This window comes from Pimephales promelas, chromosome 12, assembly GCF_988280905.1.
Source record: "Pimephales promelas chromosome 12, fPimPro1.hap1.1, whole genome shotgun sequence".
NCBI lineage: Eukaryota > Metazoa > Chordata > Actinopteri > Cypriniformes > Leuciscidae > Pimephales > Pimephales promelas.
This window is the reverse complement of record NC_142780.1, coordinates 29,002,701-29,029,292: the sequence shown is the minus strand read 5'-3', so window position 1 is coordinate 29,029,292 and position 26,592 is coordinate 29,002,701. Positions and strand designations below refer to the sequence as shown.

General features: G+C 38.7%; 1 protein-coding gene across 1 annotated transcript in view; it reads left to right on the top strand.

The window, feature by feature from the left end:
- Positions 1-26,592, top strand: part of LOC120462290 (neural-cadherin) — a 111,682-nt gene that overhangs the window by 84,509 nt on the left and 581 nt on the right. The window contains exons 14-33 of the mRNA XM_039650877.2: positions 1,731-1,858; positions 2,003-2,189; positions 3,053-3,196; positions 7,103-7,386; positions 7,825-9,442; positions 10,165-10,258; positions 12,535-12,719; positions 13,314-13,549; positions 14,748-15,025; positions 15,156-15,370; positions 17,234-17,361; positions 17,647-17,774; positions 18,222-18,345; positions 19,350-19,530; positions 20,104-20,270; positions 20,397-20,661; positions 21,914-22,094; positions 22,179-22,432; positions 23,409-23,566; positions 24,793-26,592. The exon at positions 24,793-26,592 is cut by the window's right edge and continues 581 nt beyond it. Coding sequence (XP_039506811.2) covers positions 1,731-1,858; positions 2,003-2,189; positions 3,053-3,196; positions 7,103-7,386; positions 7,825-9,442; positions 10,165-10,258; positions 12,535-12,719; positions 13,314-13,549; positions 14,748-15,025; positions 15,156-15,370; positions 17,234-17,361; positions 17,647-17,774; positions 18,222-18,345; positions 19,350-19,530; positions 20,104-20,270; positions 20,397-20,661; positions 21,914-22,094; positions 22,179-22,432; positions 23,409-23,566; positions 24,793-25,257 — 5,420 coding nt within the window. The 3' untranslated portion in view covers positions 25,258-26,592. The remainder of the gene's footprint in view (positions 1-1,730; positions 1,859-2,002; positions 2,190-3,052; positions 3,197-7,102; positions 7,387-7,824; positions 9,443-10,164; positions 10,259-12,534; positions 12,720-13,313; positions 13,550-14,747; positions 15,026-15,155; positions 15,371-17,233; positions 17,362-17,646; positions 17,775-18,221; positions 18,346-19,349; positions 19,531-20,103; positions 20,271-20,396; positions 20,662-21,913; positions 22,095-22,178; positions 22,433-23,408; positions 23,567-24,792) is intronic.

The window sequence follows — 26,592 nt, the reverse complement described above, 5'->3', positions numbered from 1 at the left end:
GTGATGGCAAAGCTGAATTTTCAGTATCTTTACTCCAGTGTCACATGATCCTTCAGAAATCATTCGGTAACACTTTACTTGAAGGGGTGTGCTTAAGACTGGCATGACACCTTCATAACCATGCCATGACATATGTCATGAATATGAAGTAGGGTTTATGCATGTTTATGACATCTGTCAATAAGTGCCATTCGCTCAATAATGACATTTTGAATGCAAATATGACATTGTTTAAGATGTCTTTGTCATGACAACTTGACATTAAATTAGGTTGAACTGTCATGTGGTTGGCTTTGACATTGGCTGTCATGAGGCCATTATAAGTGTGTCATGAATATTTTTCGTGACCTCAACTACAGTGATGCACATTGAATTTGTCATTAAAAAGTTATAATGGCTTCATGACAGTCAATGTCAAAACCATCTGACAGTTTAATGTAATGTTAACCAATAAAGCTAAGTGGTTTCTTAAGTTTGATAAATAATCTGCCTAGTTATGTTTATGACCGGTTGTGTTGTCTTAGTAATGTCAAGTTGTCATGATGATATATTGGTTTATGTCAAGGTGTCATAACAAAGACATCTCAAACAATGTCATATTTGCATTAAAAATGTCATAATTGAGTGAATGACACTTATTGATAGATATCATAAACATGCATAAAACTTCCTTAATATTCATAACATGTGTCATGTCATGATTATGAAGTTGTCATGTTAGTCTTATGCACACCCCTTCAAGTAAAGTGTTGCCAATCATTCTAATGTGCTGATTTGGTGCTCAAAAACATTTCTTGCTATTATTATATTATTTAAAAAAAAGTTGCCTAATATTTTTGTGGAAACTGCAATGCATTTTATTTGATTCTTTGATGAATAGAAAGTTCAAAAGCACCGCATTTATCTGAATTATAAATCTTTTGTAACATTATGAATGTATCACCATGGTTCCATGTCTAAAAATCATGGTAACTCCATTGTACTTTCCTTAGTGTAAGACTGAAAGAAAGGAGAACAAAAATGTAAAAATCTGACACAATGATAATAGTCCATGTTGACACCTCTCACTAGCACGCTACAAATACTCCTCGACAACTGGTTCCACGCTGTCTGTGTGCCCTCGGAGAGGTAAACACATTTGCGGTAGTTTAGCAATCAGCATTTCATGCCAGCGCGGTTTCTCAGAAGCACAGCAGTGTCTGATCTGATCCACTGATTGTGTTTGAGGCGCTGACGCTAATGTTTTTTTTTCTTCCCTTTCTTCATAGCTCATTTAGCCTGTGCTGTGCATTTGTACACAAAAAGTGTTCTCTTCTGTCATTGAGTGTATGTGGAAATCTAGTGTGCTGATGAGTGCATGACAGGCGGCGGGTGGGGGGGGGGGGGGGTGCAGAGTGACGGTGTGTGTGTGTGTAATAGGAACAGTGAAGAGCTTTGGCATCAAAGCACACCACTTGAGACCACATCAGCTTTAATTAAGAGGAAAATGGAGATTGAAATAGAGGGAAAAGGAGACAAAAAGCCCAAGGAACAACTAGTTTAGAGGAGCTGCAATCCACTAAGAGCAAAGAATCCAGACAATAAACCTGCATTATTTGAAGACCTCACACTAAATACTTTTTGGGGTCACTGTATTTACTAAAAAATCTAATCTAACATGTCCATATGAATCCATTTGTTTCAGTAGTGTTTCATTTGTAGCTGATTGCTCTCATTTTTTTTTCTTCCAGATGTGAACGACAACGTTCCCTTCTTCATGTCATCCACGTATGAGGCAACGGTTCCAGAGGGTGCAGAGATTGGCACATCAGTGGCTCAGGTCTCAGCCTCTGACTTGGACTCTGGTCTCCATGGCATGGTGAGAATCTTCTGAGTGTGATCCTTCTTGGTTCTTTCTAAAACTCTAGAACTACCCGATTATATGACTTAAAATTTGTCTAATGCTGTTTGTGATTCTTAAATAGTTCTCTTTTAATCTTGTTTGACACTCTTTCCTACCTAGATTAACTACGTCATTCTGAAGGATCAAAGTGGCGACTCGCAGTTCTTCAGCATTAATTCCTACACGGGCATCATCCACACCCGGGCCACCTTTGACCGCGAGCAGAAAGGCTCCTACTTGATCGAGGTCCAGTCTCAGGACAGCTCCGAGTCGGCCCGACCCGGTCAGCAGGGCCAACCCAACACAGGTGTGATCCATCAACCATGTCTTCTTAACCCCTCGGTCACTCTGTTTCCCCCTTCACCAGCCTCCAGAATGAACTCCATTCATTAAGACTTCAATGAGTCACGCCTAATGAAGAACTAATGCCAACCCAGGGATTTGTGTGTAATTTAGGCCACGTATAATATAATTAGACCTCAGTTTTAATATTAAACATGGATTAGGATGTTTAATTCACTTTATAGAATAAATCATTACTATAAGTTTTTACAAATAATATTTTTTATCAACACGAGTCTGTGTTCTTGCAAAAATTATAATGCATACACATAATTGTTTTATTTAAGCAATAGAGAGAATGCATTAAACTAATCAAAAGGGACAGTACAGGCTTTTACATTGTTACAAAAAAATATATACATATAAATTTGCTTCCTGTTTCCACAAAAACATTTTCAACATTGATAATACAACGATTTCTGAAGGATCATATGACACTGAAGGCTGGTGTAAGGATGCTGAAAATTCAGCTTTGCCATCACAGTAATAAATTTATTTTAAAACTGATATTTTAAATTCTAAAAACATTTTTACAATATTACTGTTTTGATCAAATGAAATGCAGCCTTGGTGAACGTAAAAAAAAAAAAAAAAATCTTACTGACCCCAACTTTTGAACGGTCATGTGAAAGTATAAATATATACACATATTCACATTCACTTGAATTTTAATGCTAATTGAATTTCATTGTACACTTTGTGCCAATTGTCCCATCTTGTTTGATTTATAAATGTATTGTTTATTAATTAAAGAATACATTTTGTCTTGAGATATATTTTATGTATTGATGTGATCTGAAAGTAATACACACCTCTTTTGCCCTGCAGACACAGCCTATGTGAGGGTTTTTGTCACGGATGTAAATGACAATGCTCCGGCTTTCTCTCAGCCTGTATATGAGATCAGCGTGGAGGAAGACAAGGAAGTGGGTTTCGTGGTCATTACCGTTACAGCTAACGATGAAGATGAAGGTAATTTTTCTGTTGTACGTAGGCGTATCAAATATCTTATTCAGGTGGTCATGTCACTTGTCTTTAGTTTGTGGTTTTTGTTGTTTTAGTTTTGTTTGTTTGTGCATTGACTTCTTTCTGACAGCCCACTGATATTTTTGACAGAGATGGAGGAGGAGGGGTTGCAAAAAAGAAATTGAGCAAAATAAATCTAGGTGGAAAATTCGCTTCTTTTTGTGCTGAGCTTGTTAGCAAATCTCTGTGGTGAATGTGGGAGTAACAATTTCAGCACCCCATTTGATGTTTGTCTCTTTGATTTGTTTTTCTTTGTTGTCTTCAAGAAAAAGAATTAAATAAGTAGCAGGCCTTCTTTAATGATAGAAGCAAACTCTTGTGTGCAAGATTTTGCGTAGAAATTTACATGAGCTCTGTGACATCTGAGGGCCCAGGCAAATAACCACTGAGATTTTAAATGGAACAAAATAGGCTGCTCTGCCTAATATATAAAATATACTACAATGAAAACGAGTGTGTAACATTTTTTGACAGAATTCTCGAGAGGCTTTACTAGGTGGCTTAACCAGAGATTAAATGTGGGGAAAAAACAAGTGTGTTAAACAAGCTGCACAGATTCATTCATCCATTATCTGTTAGTCAAACTACAAGAAAAAAACGTATATAAAAAATATAATTCACACAAACACAATTTCCATTATTTAATCACCCTCATTTGTATGACTTTCTTTTTTATTGTGTGTTACACAGAAGATGATAGTGCCATAATACTGGTCCACTTTACTCCATAACTTCTAAAGTTGACGTGTTTGTGTGATGAAAAGTGAAAAAAGAAAGCTATTTTCTCAATTTAAATTGATATTATGACTGTTATTTTAGATTCTATAATAGTTTTTAATTCTTTATTTTTATTTTAGTATTTTTCTTTTTAATTTTAGTTGGATTTTTTTTTTTGTACTTTTGTTGCATATTTTTTTCATTTGTTTTTTTAAGCTCTATATATTTTTTATAATTTTTATTTCAGTTTTAGTTATTTTAATTAATCAAGTGAATTTTTTTCACTTGATATATTAAAATAAATATTTTTTTCATTTACTAAATGAAAATGAATAAATGTTTCCTTGGCAACTAGCTAGATTTTTTTTTAAATGTTTTAACTTTTTTTTTTCAAGCCACAATTTTTTTTTTAATGGTTTCAGTTTTAGTTAACTATAATAACCCTCAACATGAAGATGAGTAAATACTGCAAGTATTTTCTAATATTTTGACAAACTATCTCTTTAAGTTAACACAGAGAGGCAGAGGAAGGAACAACACGCAGTTTTGTTGTCCTAACCCTCCCGCACAGCAGCCTCCTTTAGTATTGTTACCAAAGTATGCTAAACCCCTCAAGGGCAATCTGAAACTGCAGGGAGTTCATGTTTATTTCAGTAGCACACAGACTTTGCAATGATGTAACTATCACCATTAAACCATTTTACAGAAAATGGTCTGTATTTTTTTGTTGCTTTTTTTTTTTGTTGTTCCTGTAATGTAAGATGCCAAAATTAGCATGTGTACGAGCATTGCTGACAGCGTACTTTACCTTAATGCTATGCATTGTTTGACCTCTGAAATGAAACTTGGCTGTTTAACAAATGTTTTATTTATGTCTTTAGAGAGCTGCATATCCTCCAGACAATCTCAGCACTGCATGAAAACATCACCTAAATGCATGAGCAGCTATGAATTAGTCTAGCAAACTCTCAGTGGTCAGTCAAATTTGCATATTCCGGTTTAGTGAGCGACCGTTGATTTTATTACTCCTGTTGGAACATTCGGTCCATCGCTTGTTTCCGCCGACAGTCATAGAGTTGCTCCTGTTAATCTGAGCGCGACAGGCTTGGACAAATCACCTATCCGTCCAATGTAGCGTGGCAGCCTGCCTGTCTGCCCACCCCCTCATTTCTCATCCTCCGCCTGTAGAATATTCCAGGCTGTCACCTTCACACATCTCGGTGGCACGATTCTTCCACCTGATCTCGCTCTGATTTCCATCAGGGCATGGCGACTTCGGCTCATCTGTCAAATAAACAAACAGGCGGGAGCGCAACGTCTCTCACGGGCGACACGGCTTCACCCGTTACATATGCATGACAAATTACGCGTGGCGTGGAGCCGTGTCAACAGGCAGGCTGGAGTGAAGGAGACAGGCAGCGGGATGGAGACGTGCAGGTGTCTGATAGCTCATTAATGATCAGACTCCTACTCTGCTGTGGAGGTGAGAAGGGTGACATGAGCTGCCATGGCTGGATGGACAGTCCTGAGCAGGGCGTAAGCTAATATCTCACGACTGTCATGAAGGGAAATGCAAATCGAAGCTTGATGTCCCTCTGTCCCCTTCCTGCTTTGGAAGGCACAATGAATGAGATCGCCATTAAAATGCAATATTTCTTATTACGCTGGGGATGAAAATGGGGAATAGGAATAATTAGGAGCTGATTTGCAGGAGAGGAGGAATTTTATGGTCCTGTTAAGTGTTTCCTAAAGCTGATTAGCTGTGCCCTCTTTGAGCTGTTCATTAAACTCCAGACTGATTTCGATGATGGAATATGTAAAACACGCACAACTTTCTTCAACAGCTGAATGAGCACAAGGTCTCCTAGACTTTCAGCTGTCTTTCATCGCCAGTGACCATCCTATAGATAGTCATAGTAGTTTGGTTTAACCTGGTTGGCCCCCTCATTAAGGAAGCTAGCTTTTGGCGAAATCACTTGAGCTCCCCTCAGCAAGCGTCACAGCACATCATACTTCACATCCGTGATGGCCGTAGCCAGGATGAGCAGGACATGTTCTAATCAAATCCTCACACATCACGGCCAGATGGCGTTTGTCTCATAGTATCTGATCCGGACTGGTAAACAGAGCTGGCGCGAAACTAGAGCTTTTTCCCCCTCAGTGTACCATGAGTGGACAAAGCCTGTTGGGGTCAAGCTGGGGAGCAGCCGAAAGTAGGAAAGATAAACTCTGGGGATTGTTTTAAATAAGATTCATTTTCAAACACATATAAAAGGAAGGGTATAATGTTTGTATTATTTTAATTACAATTACAATATTATTTTTTTGATTTTCATAGAGCACATGACAAACGTTATTCAGTCTTCTAGTCAATCTAGACTGTGGTGATTGTTTAAATCAATCAATTCGAGATACATTTTAACCACTGATCTACATTGTTAAATCCTTACAGTGATAATTTTGTGAAATTAATGCCGCAAAGATTGTTTTGGCTGTACAGCAGCTCTATAGACCATTTCACAAGATGTAAACAACACTGGTCCAGAAGCACTTCCTGTTTCAGTTTTTTAACACTACATAAAAGCTGGGATAAAATACAACCGACAGAACATTTAAAACTTAATCAAAAAGTTAAACAAACATCTTTAAGATGTTTTCTTTGCATGTGAAATAAAGAAAAGAGTTACAAACTGAAACAGGAAGTGTTTCTGGACCAGTGTTGTTTACATGTTGTGAAATGGTCTATAAGAAAGTCATTGTCCAGTTTAAGTAAGTAAAAAAAATAGCTGTTAGTTTAGGGGCCGTTTAAAGATGAAGTGTAATTTGTGTGAATTTGGTGAGTTTCAAAACAAGAATTATATTATTCTCTAATGAGATTTGTTTAATGACATGATTGTCTGTATGTTATGTAAAAAATATGTACAAAACAGTGTGTCTGTGACATTTTGTATGTGTATGCATGATTTCAGTATTTAAGCACAATCATATCATGCCTGTGTGCATTAGAGCTTTCTTGTCCTTTATGTAATCCTCGTCAAATGAGCACAGATTAATGCTGACATTCTCTTTTTATCCAGCTCTGCCAAGCTTAACACTTCCTAGAATGCTAACGCTTTCCCAAACGCCCCCAAACAGGTGCCAATGCCAAACTACGGTACCAGATTACCTCCGGGAACACCATGGGCACGTTCGATGTGGAGCCAGAGGTTGGCACAATCTTCATTGCCCAGCGGCTAGACTATGAGCAGGTGCAGCGCTACGAGTTACGGCTGGTCGCGTCGGACGGAAAATGGGAAAACCAGACAATGGTTGTCATTAATGTCATCAACCAGAATGATGAGGCACCCCTTTTCACTCAGACTGAGTACCACGGCAGTGTCATGGAGGAACTTACAGATCTTCCTGTCCTTGTACTAGAGGTGAGGGGTTAAAACACTCAAAGACGCATGTAGTTGCAAGAAAATGCCAATGTTGTAGAGACAGAAATCAGTCTTTTGCAGAGATATGAAACAAATTGGTTTCGGTTTCATTACGGGTTTCTTTGAAATGATATGTAATGGGTATTAATGTCCTCGTGTAGTTTAAATCTTTGGAAGACAAAGGTAAGGCCTATTTGAAATTAATATTTTGACACACCCCACCAAGGTTGTCATTCTCTGCTAGTGTGTCTCAATATTGCTGTCTACTGTGCTGTCAGTGTAAAAAATAGACTTCAAAGACTTTGCATAAACATGCCGGAAAAGAGGCGGAGAGAACTATCAGCATTCCTTTGCTGTTACTATTAACTTTTAATTGCCTCATATGTTGTGTGACTAGTGTGTTGAATTCTTAAATGCATCAATCTGCACTTCTCGCAGGTCTCAGCTACAGATCCAGATCAAGAGGCAGACCAGCGTGCGGTCCGTTATTCTCTCCACGGGCAGGGAGCTGGTAGCGAATTCACCATAGATGAGATGAATGGTAGGATCTTCGTGCAACGCCGCTTAGATCGTGAGGTTCGCTCGGCCTGGCAATTCCTTGTACTTGCCACCGATGAGAATGGGGCAGGTCTTACCGGGTTTGCTGATGTTCTAGTCGACGTGCTGGATATCAATGACAATGCACCTGTTTTCCTATGTGCAACGGACAACTGCTTTTTGGGGCACGTGCCTGAGAACTCCCCAGCAGACACGTCCATCATGGAGATGCGGGCCACTGACCTAGATGATCCAAAAGCTGGCAAGAACGCTATCCTGACCTATAGAATTGTCCAGAATGTGCGCAATGAAATCAATCTCAACCTCTTCTCCATCAACCCAGCCACGGGCACCATCTACACTGTTCTGCGCTCTTTGGACAGGGAAGTGGTGGATCGATATCTTGTTGTGGTGGAAGCTCGTGATGGAGGAGGACTTTCAGGAACAGGAACAGCCACCATCGTAGTTTCCGACGTCAATGACCATCCTCCAGTGTTCACCCAGAGGGTCTACATGGCCTCGATGCCAGAAAACTTGGACATCAACAGCGAGGTGGTGGTAGTGGCTGCCACCGATGGGGATGAAGGTGAGAATTCAGTCATGACGTTCAGCATCATTGGTGGAGATGAAGATCGTAAATATTTCATCGAGACAGACAAGGTAAACCGCCGTGGCATTGTGAGACTGAAGAAGAAGATTGACTTTGAGAAGCCACATGAGCGCACATTCAACCTGACAGTCAAAGTGGAGGATGCTGACTTCTTTAGCCTGGCTTACTGCATCATTCAGGTGGAAGACTCCAATGACCACGCTCCAGTCTTCTTCCCACAGTTCTACGAGGCAGGATCCATGTTTGAAGACGTCCCAGTGGGCACCATCGTGGCACAGGTGACAGCCGTGGATCTGGACTCTGGCCAGAATGGGAGGTTTACATACAGCATCGCCCCAGAATCCGATCCCTTTCAACAATTCCTGGTGGATAAGAGCGGTTGGGTTGTAGTTGCTGACTCTCTAGACAGGGAAAAGGTGTCCCAACATAGGCTTATAATCCTGGCCACAGACATGGGCAGCCCTGCTCTGACCGGCTCTGCCATTGTGTTAGTGACCGTACAGGATGTCAATGACAACGGACCAGAGTTTGAGGCTCCATATCAGCCCGTTGTGTGGGAGAACACTGTTGCTCCACAAGTCGTTCACATGAATGACTCATCTGTTCTGTTGCATGCTATTGACAGAGACTCTTCATCCAATGGAGGGCCTTTTTCCATTCGTCTTTTGATGTTGACCTCTGATGTTACTAATTTCAACTTGACTGATCTGCGGAATGGCAGTGCCATGATAACCGCTCTCCGCAGCTTTGACCGGGAACAGCAGAAGCGGTATCTTCTCCCCATCCTGATGATTGACAGTGGCTCTCCACCAATGAGCTCCACCAGTACACTAACCGTCATAATCGGAGATAAAAATGACCATCCCCATGCACCTGGACACAGCGAGTTCATAGTTTACAACTTACAGGGTATGTTCCTACAATGCTAATACTGCATGATAAATGGTCCAAAAATACCATGGTAGTGTCGCCATGTTACCATAGTCATTCAGCATTATATTTACTTCATGGTACTTGAAGAAAATACCATGGTATTGCATTGTAAATGTGCTTTATTGCCATGCTACATGCCCAAAGTACCATGGTTGTACCGTAGTACAAGATTACAATAGCATGGTAGAACCATGGTCAAGTCCAAAATACATGATATATATTTTAGCATGATACTTACATAGTACTCCAGGGTACTTCAAAATATTCCATGGTAAAAGTAGTATTACTTGATATATTTTTAGCATTTTTCTTTTTTCTCTGATGGAAATCCATTTCTAATAAGAATTTGTCATGTAGCTCAAACATGGCATGATGCTAACAATTTACTTAAATCCCAGGTTTAAGAGGCACATACACACAAGCCATTTAAAAGGATGTTGATTTCATGACTAACAGGATTACAGCATTTCGTTTTGCCTTTTGGAGAAATGGCAATGTTGCATGCTAATAGCATTGCATCCCCCCCCCCACTGTGCTGTTTAAGTGGGTCCATATGTGCCAATGAGATGCTCTGCTTTTTGCTTATCTCTTTAAAGATATGTCTTCTCCACCCACCCACACACGCGCACATCGCCCCAGGTATCACGCAGCCTAGATGGAGGTAGCTTGTCTCTAACCTCATTATGTATTTTCCCCAGGTACACTCCACACGACGGTACTTGGACAGGTTCAATCCCCTGACCTTGATGATTGGAGCGAGAAGGTTTACAAGTTCGAAGGCAAACCCCCCAGGTGCTTTGATCTTCTATTGAAGTTTGATTCAAACTCTACTGTGTCAAGTGACACTTACAGGAGAAGAAAAAAAGAACAATAGTGAGGGAAGATAAAGGATGAGAGCGTGCAGAGCACGACATATTAGCTTGCTGACATCTTGCCTGTCACTCGCCTTTTTAATTTCAAAATTCACTCTGAAGTGATACACAGATTCTCTCCTAGTAACTGATAAGAATGATTACGTTGGCTAGAGGTTCTCTCTAATGAGCTGCATCTATATGATGGTCCTTGTCCAAACCAGACTCTGTGGCTCATGCCAACAATGGCACCTTCAAGCAAAGCGATTATGCTAACACTCCAGCAACCAATGCCAACTCAATCAGTTTAGTCTTGAGTTCAATCACAGTCTACTTCAAGTTCCATCCAGAGCTGTGCCTGACGGTGTGTCGTGGCGGATCTGCTCTCATTAATTTGGATAATTAACACATTAATACGTTAGCAGTTTGATGCTTACTAGTGTGACACATCTCTTGGCACTGAGAGCGTAGCTTCAATCCAAGCAGTTTTTCATGTGCTTACTTGACAGTTAAGTACCTAATTTGGCACCAGAGCTGAAGGTTACCATCGAGGTGGAACTCTGTTCCTGTTAAATGAACATAATTGAATTTAATTTGAGCAGTGACTAATGTGAGTTTAGCGACCTTGCTTCACAATGTCTGAAGTTACAAGACCAAACAGTGCTTCACTGCAAACAGCATATTAAGAGCCATAAACAGTGTTGTTTAATAGATGTGTCACTTTCATTTTGTGTCCTTGTCCTCCCAGTGCACACTACAAGACAAGCTCATCACTCACACAAGCCTGTAGATGCAAATGCAACAATGAATGTAAAATTTGTTTGAAATCTGGTTCCATGAGATAGCAGTGAGCAGCAGACAATGAAATTGCAGGTCTGCAATCATCATAATATATATTTCCCATTTATTTAATTAAAACAGCACAAAAATCACCACAAATCCTCAATGTTTACCAGAAACAAATTGTTCTGTGCATTAAGTTTTTGTAAGAAAATGCTAATTTGGGTTAGTAAATACGGTCACAAAGGCATTGATTTTATAATTGACACTGAATTGTTCATAATGTCAGCAACATGACATAACATTTTCTTAATCTGTATTTTTGTCTTGTTTTAAAAAAAAACCATAACAAGATACATTTATTTGAGAAGCTTTTAGAAGATTTCACTACATAAATCTTGAATTTTAAGTTGTTTATTATATAACACCATTTGGGGTTGTGCTTGTTTTTGAAAGTTCATTAAAAAACTGATCAAGGTCATGTATCAAAATACAGTTAAACAGTAATATTGTGAAACATTATTAACATTTAAAATAGATGTTTTCTATTTTAATGTATTTTAAAATGTAATTTATTTCTGTGATGGCAAAGCTGAATTTTCAGCATCATTATTCCAGTCGTCAGTGTTGCATGATCTTTCAGAAATCATTCTAATATGCTGATTTGGTGCTAATTATATTTTTAAGCATTCATCTAACCCAATTTAGTGATGGTTTATGCTTAAAAAACTGAGAGAAAAAAATTCACAGGATAACACAACTGTGACCTAGACAGAGAAAGGGTGTACCCATACTAAGAGAGAGAGAGAAAGAGACATTGGTGCTGCCCAGCTGTTCCTGAAATCTTTTAACCAGAGCCACAGAAGTGTCCCTGTCATGGTCATCACATCTGGAGACTGAGACAGGAGTTGACATAAGTGCTTTCACTGATATACACACTGCCATTAATAATACAGCTTGAGTCACCTTACCGCATTGGTGCTGCTCTCTCATGTGTGATGATCCAGGAATGAACCTTGGAATGAATCTCCAGTTACTGTACAGTTACTTTTACTCTGGTTTGTCAGGGCTTAAAGGTATAGTTCACCCAAAAATGGAAATTCTGACACCGTTTTCTCACCCGCATGTTGTTCCAAACCCAAATGCTGCTCTTTTCCTTAAGATAAAGTGAAGGAGGACAAATGCTGTCTAGCTCCGAAATTACAAAAATGCACCAAAGTATCATAACAGTGGTTAATATGTCCTGTGCACTATATTTCAAGTCATAAAGATAGCTTTGTGTTAAGAACAGACCAGAAATGCTCCTAAACATCTTAATTTTACGAAATGAGTAAATGTAAAATTATCATAAATATTTAAAAGGTCGTAAATCAAAATGATCAACACACTAGTTGAATCTTCAGCCATGCATCAATTCTTGTCCTTTTCCTCACACAGGCAGTTCAGCCTGAACCAGAACAGCGGTCAGCTGAGCATCCGGGAGGGCACAGCAGCTGGATCCTACAGCCTGCAGGTGAGGGTGGCAGATAAGAGCTGGCCCGACGTCACCTCATCGGCCGAGGTCACGGTGATGGAGCTGGAAGAGGAGGCGCTGAGGAATGCTGGGTCCATCAGACTGGCCAGTGAGTGACACTTCCTTTCAAGGAAACTGAAATCTTAATGTAGACCAGCTCACTTTTGTTTTGATTTATTAATCAATTAATTAATTATTAAAACAAATGCATGCATAAATGTAATGCTTAACATGAAAAAAATGGCATTTTCCTTGATTGCTTGAAATAAAACTATGTAAACATACTGTAAGTTCTACAGTAACTTGTAAAATAAACTAAGCAGAAAAAAGTGCATGTTCATCAATATACATCAGTAAAATGCATTTGAATCCCTGTATCCCATTAGAAAAAGTGGCTGTTTTTTTAAGACCTTTGCATTTGACCATAGAAGTTTGTGCATCACATTTCAATGCAGATTTTGTTGATCTCTCACAATGTGATGCAGTCTGATATTGATGAATGAGAATAATGCAATCTGCAGCCCGTGAGTAAGTGATCTTACTCATTTCACATGCAAAGAGGCCCTTTGCTTCGAAATCTTAAAGGGGCAGGGTGAGAGAAATTGTGGAAAATGTTCATGCAAAATGAAACCCACGTTAATAAATGTATTTGGGTTTTACATTGTTGGTAAATTCTTTGTATGCGTGTGTTTGTTATGCATAGACTTGACTGCAAATGAGTTTTTCCGAGCATCAACCAATGAGGAGAGCCGATACACTCGCTTCCGCCGCCTCTTGTCCGAGCTCTTCCAGACTGATATGGAGAATGTTGATGTCTTCAGCCTGGCTAGTGGCAGCCAGCCAGCTCAGCATCACCTCAGCGTGTGGTTTGCCGCCCATGGCTCCCCATACTACAAGCCGGAGAAGCTCCACGGCTACGTCTCCATGCACAAAGCTAAGGTGACAAAGACGAGCGCACAAAAACTCACACTTTCACACCAATCCACGTCTCCTGTGTTTTTCACATAGGCATAGACATGGAGTCTATGAAGCCGTTCACATTGACACACGTGTAACACCTGCACTCAGAGACACACTGCAATGGGGCAATGAATATTTCATTTCCATGTAAGGTATGAGATGGTGGGCTGTCGCTTTGGGACTGGGAGGCGAGCAAGGATGCTGGGAGGGAGGGATAGAAAGATCATGTTGCTCTCTGTGCAGCATCCACCAGTCTATAAATCAGGTGTAGAGTGGCGCTCTTCACACCCCAGCATGGTGCTAATGCTCTCACCGAGATGATGTTGATGCACTACACAGGAAGCTGCTCTGACATTTTTAAAGCGGCTGCTGAGGAATGTGATGGACTGCCCTTGAGACCGACCCCCGTCATTCCAGGACAAACACACTCATACTTACAAACAAGCACACAACCACAAAAGAAAAAAAAACATACAAAAATAATTAATAATGTCTTGTATTATTCCTATTGTAAATCTCTTCAACAAAGATGAAAAAAAGTTATCCAATTTTTTTTCTCCAAACAACTAAAATGAATAAAAAGAAACAAAAGTACAAATGGAAGAACAAAAAATTAAAAAATAATTAAATTGAATTAAAAGATAAAAGTTCATTTCTTTATTTAGTTATAGTAATAGGATCCATCCGCTGCAGAAACGAAACCTCAACAGTTTGATAAATGTTATATCTAATGTTTATTCAATATTTATAAATGTTCATTTTAACAACAAAACAACAAATATGTTCTGCGCATTAAAATATTGTATAGCATAGCTGGCCTTATACTTTTAGCAAATATTGGCTAGATTTGTGTGTATTAGTCCAGACAACATTAGCCATCAAAAAGTTGACTGGATTTGAAACTATCCCTTTTTTCAAATATATTTTTGCAGACTTTATATAATAAGTCTTCTTAACTAATCCCAAGCATGAATATTGGTTCAACTTAAATATTTTTGCTCTTTGTCAGCCTTTTTTACAAGTGGATAACTCACGTCTTATATTGTTGTGTACTTTTTCTTGTGTTTTCCCATAAAAGCTCATAAATAATAATTTTACAAACACATCAATTACCAAATATAGTTAAAAGTTCTAAATTGTGGAATTATTGAATTCAAGACTTGTCCTTCTCTTTCAGTTGGAGTCCGTCCTGGGTGTGTCCATTCTACAGGTGGGGGTGGACGAGTGCGCCTATGCAGCCTGCGGTCAGACTGGTGGCTGCTTTAGCAAGGTGACATTCAGTGACACCCCTAAGACACTGAACAATGGGAACGTCTCTTTGGTGTCTGTCTCAGCCAAAGCGAGCGCTCAGTGTGGCTGCATCGCTCGAGAGGCCATTCACCTGCACTGCTCCTCGTACTCACAAAACCCTTGCCTGAACGGAGGCACCTGTGTGGATAGTGAACTAGGATACAGGTAAAACAGTCTTGCATTCTAGCACTCAAGTCTTGTTAATTACTGCTTTTTTTTCTATATAATAGGATAAACATTGTTTAATTATATAATCCCATGGCAGTTTCACATTTGGTCTACTGCTCTGTTGCAGGTGTAAATGTCCCCCTATGTTTGATGGGCCAGAATGTCAGCAAACCAAACACAGTTTCCTCGGGAATGGCTATGCTTGGTTCCCTCCCATAAGGCCTTGCTTCCAGAGCCACATCTCTCTAGAGTTCATTACAGAGGCAGCCAATGGCCTGCTGTTCTACAATGGCCCAATAGGAACACCTCAGCCCAGAGAAAAAGAGGACTTTATTGCTCTGGGTATGTAAGGCAAATTATCACGTGCTTGGTGTTACATTGTCAGGTGTTACTTTAGAATGTAATTTAAGTATTATTTATGTACTAATATAGTATTTATCATTATTTTATTAGCATTTTAAGAGGGTTTTTTTACATTTTTGGATTGCTTTAATTTATTTTATTTCAGTTTTAAGTAATTTTGGTACTTATATCATTTAGTTGCCAGAGCAACATATCTCCAATTTTTTTTAATCTAATATATATATATATATATATATATATATATATATATATATATATATATATATATTAATTAATTTCACCTTTATTTCAATTCCTCGACTAAAATCGTTTATTTTACTATTCATTAACAATAACATACGCATCATTTTCCAAATGAAGAAAAAAAAAATCACTTGAAATCTGTTGTTTTCATTAAACTGAATAATGGAAAAACCTTCATAGTACCATTATGATTTAAGATTCTCTTGTTACCACTGCATGAGATTAATTTCGTCTACCAATTAACTATGTGACTAAAATCGATTAATGGCAAAAAGCACACTCTGAAGTAAGACATTATAATGATAGATGTTTGTAAATGTGTGTGGTCAGCTGTGGTGAGAGTGGGGTTTGGGTCAGAATTGATCTTGACACGAGGTCACCCGTGAAGGTCACATATTCAGATTCTGTACCTGTCCAATACTGTATTATGCAACTGGTCGTATGATTTCAGGAAACGACCCTCCCGTGGCCTTGCATAAGCTTGCATCATCAGTTTGGTACATGTTTTTATTGAACTGGGGCCAAAACCCTCCAGTGCAGTGACAGCAATTTCAAACTAACTACAAATTGATTACGAATAAGCATTTTTTACTGCTGGGGGTCAAAACTAATCTGAGGGGGCATAAAACCACATTAGATTTTCATGTCACATGCATTTGCTGTACCGGTGTCATATGCTTCCCTGTGATGAGTTTGAAAACTTGTTGTTAAAGGGATACTCCACCATTTTTTCATATTAAACTATGTTATTCCCTTAACTAAGACGAGTTACATACCTCTGTTGTCTCAGTGCGAGCACTCAATCACTCTGGCATGCGAGATACGTTGAAAGCACTTCAATATGGGCCAAGCAGAGAAGCGACCAAACACCCTCCCGTTTTCCCGAGTAGTGTAACTCGACCAAGAATGGTGACACAAAATAAAAAGTTGCCCTTTTCTAAGCGTGTAAAGTGGATAACTAGAGTGATGATGATATTACTACGCCGAGTCGAAGTGCTCCCAAGCGCTTGCTGTGGTATTCCGCCATTCAATATAGTTATCCATTTTACATGCTTAAATAAGTGCAACGTTTTATTTTGTGTCACCCTCCTAGGTCGAGTTACACTGCTCGTCTAACTTTTTTTTTGTCTTTTATATAGTCTTATATTTAGCAAGGATGCCTTAAATGAATCAAAAGTGAGAGTAAAGATTTCTATATTGTAAAAAAATATTTATATATCTACTTCAAATAAATGCTATTTTGACCTTTCTTTTCATCAGTGAATTCTGAAATAAATGTGTCAAGGTTTCCACAAAAATATTACGTATTTGACATCATTAGAATGATTTCTTAAGGATCACGGGGAAATGAAGCAATGGCTGCTGAAAATGTAGCTTTGCCGTCACAGAGATAATGGACTTTTAAAAATAGTTGTTTCAAATTGTAATAATATTTCACAATATTGCTGATTTTACTGCCTTTTAATTCAATAAATTCAGCCTTGGTGAGCACAAGACAAAAAAAAATCACACCGTCCCCAAACTTTTAAACAGACATGGCGCTTATGTCAATATTCTGTGTCTTCTAATGAAACTCCATTATTCTGTTACATTCAATAGAGCTGAAAAATGGAGTTCCTACGCTGAGTGTGAATCACGGCTCTGGGACTCTGACACTGCAGCTGCCCGCGACAGCAACTGTCATGGACCGCCGCTGGCATCACCTCGACATTATCAGCGATGGCAAGGTATAAGCATAGATTGAAAATGCACACGACCAGAATGAGACACTGGGCAGTTGTCATTCCCCGAGGAGTTTTTGTTTTACTTCGTAATGTTCTCAATCTCACCTCAATTTCATTGAGATGTGAAGCTGTCAGAGTGTCCAGATCATCACGTAGATCTGAGGTTCTCATTGGGTTAAGCAGACTGTGAGCTTACTCCATTATAAAACGTGACCTCTCTTGCACTCTGATGTGGTGTAACACTTTGCCTTGTAGTACAATCATTCGAGTGTGGATGTTTTTGTGTAGACTGTACAGATGATTCTGGACTACTGCTCTGGTGCCATGGTGAATGAGGTGGAAGGCCTGGGATTAGAGATGTCTGAGACTGATCAGTCGGTGTGCAAGGCCTCTGGAGAGACACCAGGCAGTGAAAGGTAAAAACATGCTGCTATAAATACATTTGATCTTAGTATATCAATTAGTTTGATGAAAAACCCTGGTGAAAAGATCAGTTTTGACCATTTGCATGCTGGTTCATAATTGCTAAATTTGTTAAAAGCCAAGTTTATTAAAGAACCCATGAAAATAAAACGTCTCAGGTTACGTATGTAACCCAGTTTCCTTAAAAGGGGAACGATACTTCCCTTTTTAAAGGATACTTCCCGGCTTCCTTCGGACAATTAGAATCTAAAGGATTCCGGAATGCAAGTGCACTTTTTTGGAATTGCTACGCTACATCATCTGATCTCACGTCAGCTAATCAAGATGCAGGTTTTCACACGTGCTTCAGACACCGATCCCATGGCGTTTTTGGTCAATTTCCAAATCATGGTTCCTGGTTTTGATGTAAACTAAATGCACATATGTTCTTTTCTCTTCAGGTTTTTGGACATCTACCAGCCTCTTCAGTTGGGTGGGGTTAAAGAGACACACTCACCCCGTAAATTACACCCCAATTACAAAGGATTTGTGGGATGTATGAGGAACCTTGTGGTGGACAGTCAGGTAAAAATAGTGTGATTAATGTGATTATTTTTCTAGATGCCGCTTTGCTTATAGTATAGTATAGTATAGTATAGTATAGTATAGTATAGTATAGTATAGTATAGTATAGTATAGTATAGTATAGTATAGTAAATATAGCTTAGCTTTCTGGGGGGAGTCTTGCCTGAAGCAAGATATAACTTAACAAAACAAAAACAAAAAGATTGCATCCTAGTTTGCATACTTGCACTATGCAAAAAAGTTGTTTTTAACTAGAAATGGGAAAGAACATAGTTATGCAGTGTTTGCAAATGCCTTTGTAAGCATTTAGCTAAAATCATTACCTTAAAATACATTCATATTTAAAATAAGTTGCCTGCTTAACTACTGTGGAAGGGTCATCCTCAAATTCATCTGCATTTTTCCCCAAGTGAAAAAATTTAAAATGAATTATTACAAACTCCTTTTCTTTCATAAATACTACCCAAAAACAGAAATACACATTTAAAAAAAAATGTTTTTGCATGTTTGGCTTTCTATTTTCAGCATAATATTTTTGGTATATCTGGTATGCGCCAATACTATTTGAATGGATAATTTGTAAATTAGAACAGTGTAGATACTTCTATTTTAAAAATGATTACGGAATGCTCTCTATTATTGACAGTTGGCATTCATTCATAAAACAAACCATATGAACTCTGCCGCAAATAATGAGTAAAAAGCACTTTTTGTCACATATGCACTACTGTATGTAAATTAGCACAGAAATTCATTGTACTCACGTTTTGTGAATGAAGCTTTATGAGTATATTTGGATTATGTAAGTGTTAAACATTTTTTTTATTTTCATGGCTGAAATCCAGCCCCGAATGTGTTTGGGGTTCCAATCCACAATCTTTTGCTTGGTCGGAACAGACGTTCACCTGAGCCACTTTCTGACAGCGAGTCGATACGGATCAATGGGGTTCAGCATTGTGCTGACTCAGGCCTTTCTGTGTTTGTGCGTGTCTGTTTTCTGTCAGGTGTACGACCTCAACAGTCCAGCAGAGAGCGAGAACAGTGCCCCAGGATGTGCCCTAACGGATGGTGTGTGTCTGACTGCTGGAGGACCCTCCTGTGGGGTTCATGGGAAATGCTTGGGGGAATGGGGCTCCTTCAGCTGTGATTGCCATCCTGGATACAGCGGGCACAAGTGTGACAAAGGCAAGCCCACACAACATGTATCACTTCATGGGCTATTTTTGATAACAGTGACTGTTATACAAAAATTCCACACTCATATAAAGTAATGTGCAGCAAGACATTTCATTGGCCCAAAATCTTGGTCCATACACTATCGTCCCTTGTGCTCACCATTTGTCACCAAGGCTGCATTTATTGATCAAAAAAATCAGTAAAAACAGTAATATTGTGAAACATTATTAAAATAACTCTTCTGTTAATATGTAATTTATTAAGTCAAAGCTGAATTTTCAGCATCATTACACCAGTCTTCAGTGTCCCATGATCCTTCAGAAATAATTTTTATATTCTGATTTGCTTCGCAACAAACATTTATGATTATCATCAATGTTGAAAACAGTTATGCTGCTTAGTATTTTTGTAGAAAAATAACTGAATTTATTTGAAAAAGAAATATTTTGTAACATTATAAATGTCTTCACTGTCACTTTAAATAATCCTTGTTGAATAAAAGTATTAATTGATCCCAAAATTAGCTCCATATTAAACATCAAATATCTTTCTGATTTCTACTATGGTTTGTGTGTGTTATAGCACTTCCTGAGTGGTCATTTGAGAAGGACAGTGTGTTGAGGTACCAGCTGAGAGGGTTAGGAAGTCCACGCAGGACCCAAGCTCACCTCCTGCTGAGAACACGCTCTTCCACGGGCAGTCTGCTCAGCATGGCTTCACGGGACACCAATGAGTTCATTATCCTGGAGGTGAGTGATACACACCAATGCAATGACATCTAATGCATTAACATTCTTTTAAAGCATCCCTTAAGTGTCCGAATATAGTGAATATGCATTAAAACTGTAACACTGTGTCATCTTTTTGTCTCTCAGATAGTAGATGGGTACCTCACTGTTCGTGCTAACCTTGGGGACGGCACTCACCATCTCAAATTAACAGGCCAGCGTGTGAACCACGGCCAGTGGGTCTTGGTCAGCCTTCATCGCCATGACAACATCTTTACCCTGCGACTGGAGCAGGGCGGGGGTTCACGAGAGGTCACGGAGGTCCTGGGTCAGAAGAAGGAAATAATAGTTCACCCCTCCAGTGTGTTTCTGGGAAACAGCGCCACTCCAGACACGCAGGGAGACTTTCAGGGTGGGGTTTCTCTTCCCTTTCTTCCTCATTGCTGTAACTCACACCAATATATTTCTCTATTTTGCTTTGTTTATCTCCGATGGGAATTAATTTGTTTTCTTCTTCATATGTTTTTATCATCCATGCTTTTTATAATTAAAGCTTTAAACTCGTCTACTTGCTGGAATGCTTGATTCTGATTGGTCAATCTCAGCATTCTGTGGTCAAATATTTTTTTTTAATAAAAAGTTCAATATCTGAAAATGTGCAATATAAATTCTAAATATTTTGGATCAGTAAGATGCTGATTTTAAGAAATTAGACAGTAAATAAATGTATAATGTTAAACAATATTTATTTTTAATAGAAATTTGTTTGATTCTTTTTTTATTCAAAAAATTTTGATAATAAGAAACGTTTCATGAGCACCAAATCAGCATACTAAAATGATCATGTGACACTGAAGACTAGATTAATTTATTATTACAGGAATAAATTATATTTTAAATTTATTACTATATACAACTGTTATTTTAAATGGTAAAAATATCTCATATTGCTATTTTACTTTATTTTGCTGAAATAAATGCAGCCTTGTTGAGCATAAAATACTTCTTTGAAGTTCTTACTCCTAGTTTACTCTTAAAACTCATAAAAGAAATCTAATATAGTATTTTAATTAGGGCTGTCAAATAATTAATCACGATTAATTGCATCCAAAATAAAAGTTTGTGTTTACATAATATATGTGGGTGCACTGTGTATAATTATTTTGTATATATATATAAATACACACACATGCTTGTATATATTTAAAATATTTTCATGTATATACTCTATATAGATTTATATATAATTTATATTATATATAAATTTAAATATTTTATATATAAATAATATTTTTTTCTTAAATATACATGTATAAATTAAATAATTATACACAGTGCACCCACATATATTATGTAAACACAAACTTTTATTTTGAATGCGATTAATCATGATTAATCGTTTGACAGCCCTAATATATTTTAATAAATATTTACAATTTATTTGGTCAGTAACTGTGTAATGAGTGAGATAATTCAGTCATGCAGTCATAATTGCAATCTAAAGGCAATCATGATCCCAATTAAAAATTACAGTCATTATATAGTCCAAGAGAATCATTATATTTCCTAGTAAAAACAAAAAATTGCACCTATATATAAATAGTTCAAAAGAATAGTAACAAATATAAACCGTAGCGTAGTTACACCCTGTTTCTTCTGTGCAGGCTGTATGCGTGATGTACGGCTGAACGGTCACTCTCTGCCACTGGATGGTCAGGGCACAGAGTTCAGTACTGTACTGGAGCGGCATGGGGTCGTGCCCGGCTGCCACTCTGACGCCTGCAGTGCCAAACCCTGCCTGAGTCCACTGTTCTGCACAGACCTGTGGAGGAAACACGAGTGCAGGTGATCACTCTCTCTCTCACGTGCTTTAAACTCAAACTCCTCTTTCTTTATTTCAATGTCTGCTCTCTCTCTCTCTCTCTCCAGGTGTCCAGCCAATCAGGTTGCAGTGGTGGATGAGGTCACAGGTCTTTTGCATTGCGCCCCCTCCCCCTGCGGCCCCACCACATGTCGTAACGGTGGCACCTGCCTTGCTGACTCCACCAAGAGCTACCAGTGCCGCTGTCCAGAGGGCTTCAGGGGCCAATGGTGTGAGATCGGCCAAATCAAAGCCCTTCGTCTCGCCCCGCTCGGTCCGAGCTCCATCCTAGCCATCAGCATGTGTCTGCTCGTCTTTTTCGGTAACTATCAGGATATCCTCACACACACCCATATATTGTCATAACGTGTTGCGGTGATGTGTCCGTTATTATTGTGGAACTATGATGCAGCCCTCTCAGTTTGTGTCAGCGTATTAAGAATGCTGTCGGCAGGCCAGGCGTGTGTGTGTGTGTGCACCTCAGACAGGTACAACAATGACGTGACAGGCTGGCAGTGCCCTCCAGGCCTCTCTGCCAGCTCTGACACCCCATCAGACATATCACAAGCACACACACACAAATCTTTTTTTTCTTTTTTTTTTAAAAACATTACCGTATGCAGGCAGGAAGAAACCACTAATCAACTGAGACAAAAATGTGATGGGATTGGTTGGGCTTAAATTTGGCAGAAAATGATTTTCAGATTGATCTGCATTTAATTAAAAAGAGGAGTCTTTCCCTCCGTGAACTGGGTAGATGGCATGAGCTGGTGAGAGCTGAAGCCTGCAGTCACACTTTTGCATTTAGAAGTCAACGTCAAATCAAAACTGACCCTGTTTAGTTCAAAACACATTTTTAGTCTTATTGAGATTGATTTTAATTAGATGCACATTTTTCAAAGGAAACAATCTTTCGTCAGAATGTGATAACGTGCTCTGCCTCTGAATCAACCAAAATCTAATTTAAACCTGTGAATGACATAATTTAAATATAATTTATTGATTTGAAATGTTTCATATTAAATTACACTATCATTCCAAAGTTTGGGTTCGGTACTTTTTTTTTATGCTTTTGAAAGACGTCTCTTATGCTCACGTGTCGATGAAAAGTACAGAAAAACAGTTATATTATGAAATAATATTACAATATAAAACAGACTAAATACTGTTTTCTGTTATATCTGTTATTATATATTTTAAATAATATCAAATAATCTATATTTAACATATAATAATATTTTTTAATAACTTGATACATCATTCTTGTTTTAATATCTCTCTCTCTCTTCCCTCTGCAGCCGTGCTCGTGGCAGTGACCGTATGGAATCAGAAGGGCAGTCGGAATAAGTTCCGCAAGCGAGGTGTGTACCACATCCCAGCGGAGCACGAGAGCTGGGAGGACATCCGGGAGAACATCCTCAACTACAACGAGGAGGGAGGAGGAGAGCAGGACCAGGTATTCCATTAACACAGGCCAGCCGCCCGGGGGGAAGTATTGATTTACTTTCAGTTAAACTCGGGTCAGGGGAATGACCTCCATCAGCATCAACACAGCTATGGCATCCTTTAAAATGGTTTAATTAGAGAGTGGCATCCAGCTCCATCTGCGAAATAAAATACCATTATTTTGTAATGTCTTAACTGACAGGCCATTTAAATAATGAGATGTTAAATGTTGTTATACAGAAAATTCACACACAGTATATAACTGCCAGTGTTGGGAAAGTTCACTTTCTACATGAACTAGTTCAAAGTTCAGTTCACACATTTTGAAATGAACTAGTTCAGTTCATAGTTCTTTTTTTCCATATGTTGCGAACTTTTTATTATTATTATTATTATTGCCACAGCCCATTTACATCCACAGAAAACAATTATTTTATCGATGGGCTAAGTTTCCCATCCTCACCGACCTCGTCATAAAACCAGTTTAAATGATCATACGACGCCTCCTCGCTCGCTGCTTTGTCGACGGCGGCCGCGGTGCAACACTGGTGGCTGGTGTTGCCAGATTGGGTGTTTTTCGCTACATACAAGGCCTATTTATGTGTGTTTTAGCCGGGTTTTCGTCTGGAACGCCCTATATAGAAATTTGACACCCTATTGTACGAAGTTAAACTGAGTTCACTGTATCGTTCATCAGTTCACATTCGCCCAAAATATGAACGTGTTCATGAACTATCGAACTATACTGCTATATATATATATATATATATATATGTGTGTGATATATGTCTGTGTGTGTGTAAGTGTGTATGTATTAGCATGCCATTCCGAACTTAGCAAATGTTTCTTTATCAACATTCTTTGCTTTGCTCTATTCAAATAAATGCTGTTCTTTGGAACATTCTTTTGAACACCAAAAACATTTTCAACATGGATTATAATGAGAAATATTTCTTGAGTAGCAAATCAGCATATTAGAATGATTTCTGAAGGATCATGTGACACTGAAGACTAGAGTTATGATGCTTTTCCATCACAGGAATTAATTACTGTGTAAAATATATTAAAATAGAAAACGGTTATTAGAAATGATAATAATATTTCACAATAATACTGGTTTTACTATATTTTTTGATTGAACTTTTTTTACATGACGTCTTACCACCCCCAAACCATTGAGTGTTAGATTTTGGCCAAATAAAATTTTGTTAAAACTGTCGCCTATGTGCCCAACAGAATGCCTATGACATCACCGAGCTGAAGAGGCCGCTGTGTTCCAGCTTGTCCCAGTCCTCTTCCTGCACCACCGCCCCCCTCATCAAGTCGTCCCAGGGCTCTCAGGAGGAGGTCCACCCCTGTGGAAACATCACCAACGGAGCCACCCTTCCCTACCACCACAACGCCAGCTGCGGCGGTCACTGCGCCATGGACTTCAAGAGCTACGTGTCGCGCATCATCTGGGAGGCCGACAACGACAGCCTGGCGTTCCCCATGGACACCTACCACGTGTACTCCATCGAGGGAACGGGCTCCTGCGCGGGCAGCCTCAGCTCTCTGGGGTCCGCCATCTCCGAGGAGGGCTTCAGCTACGACTCCCTGCAGCACTGGGGCTCCAAGTTCCAAGGCCTGAGCGAGCTTTATCGCAGACCCGAGCTGGCCGTCCCATACATGGACACGGTGCAAAGCCAAAGCCAGGAATAGTGACGGTAATCGGACGACCCGAACACTTCAAGCCCAGCGTTTGTTTCTGTGTTAGTGTTTTATAGCCTTTATATGGTTCCAGTTTGAACGCTACAAAAAAACTTGTCCTAAGAAATGGTTTCTGTTCATTTGTGATGAAGTCACACAGCTTTAAGGGTGAGGAGCATCTGACGTTGGAGGACTGATTTGTTTTATTTATTGAGTGAAATATTAAATGTACCGTATTTATTTTTTTTGCTCTGATAGGGAACAAAGCCAGTGAATCATCAAGATTTCACCATGATGAACATGGTATACGGTCACATCCAGTGTAAGACTAAGTGGAAGTGTAGCGAACCTACGTGACTAATGCTGCGTTCCATTTCTAGCTTTATTTCTGTCAGATTTCCATCTTTGAGAAGTTTGATTTCGTCAAAAATGTGAATACACACCAACGATTTTTGATTTTTAATGGTTTTGAATGAAGTCTCGCCAAGGTTGCATTTCTTCAGTAATATTGTGAAATTTAATTACAATTTAAAATAACTGTTTATTTTAATATGTGATTTATTCCTTTGATGGGAAAGATTCGTTTTCAGGATTTTTTAATGAAAAGAAAGTTAATCTTTTATATATTTTTTATTAGAAACGTCTGTGCTGTTTTTTTAATTTAATCCATTCTCGCTGAATAAAAGTATTAATTTCTTTAAAAAAAAAAATAAATCTCACTGATTCAAAACCTTCACTTTAACAGGGTTCATGGTACTAAGAATTTTAAACATTTTCATGTCTGGAAAATAAAATAAAAAAGTTAGAACAATAAGGAAAAGATTATAATACTCAAATAAATAATATAATTAAAAATAAAGTTTTCATAAATTACTAGAAAAGTCGAAGAAAGAGACAACAGAACACGGCTGTTTGGTCAGAAGTCATAGAAAGCAAATATATCCCACATCCGCCTCTGAATGGAGCGCAGCATTATTCCCAGCAGTTTTACTGATCATTTTAAAAATCTGCACTTGACCAAAACACTCGTTTTAATGGACCCAGCTGCACTTTTGATGGACGCCCACTTCTGAATTTTAACTCTGAAACATAAATTTGCCAAAAGAGGGTCATGAAGACACCGAAAGACTTCATAGGTGACTGATGTGCCAATGAATCACAAATCCACTCACGCGAAGAGTGCATAAGTTACATTACTTTCGGTCAGTGCCGGTATAAATCTGCTTCTGCCATGAATATTCATCGTGTAGGTTTGATCTGTCTTTGTCTTTTTCACATGAGAGACGTAGTGTGTGATGCCAATCATTTCATTTGCTGGTGTGCTGAAACGTGGCGACACTATCGTCT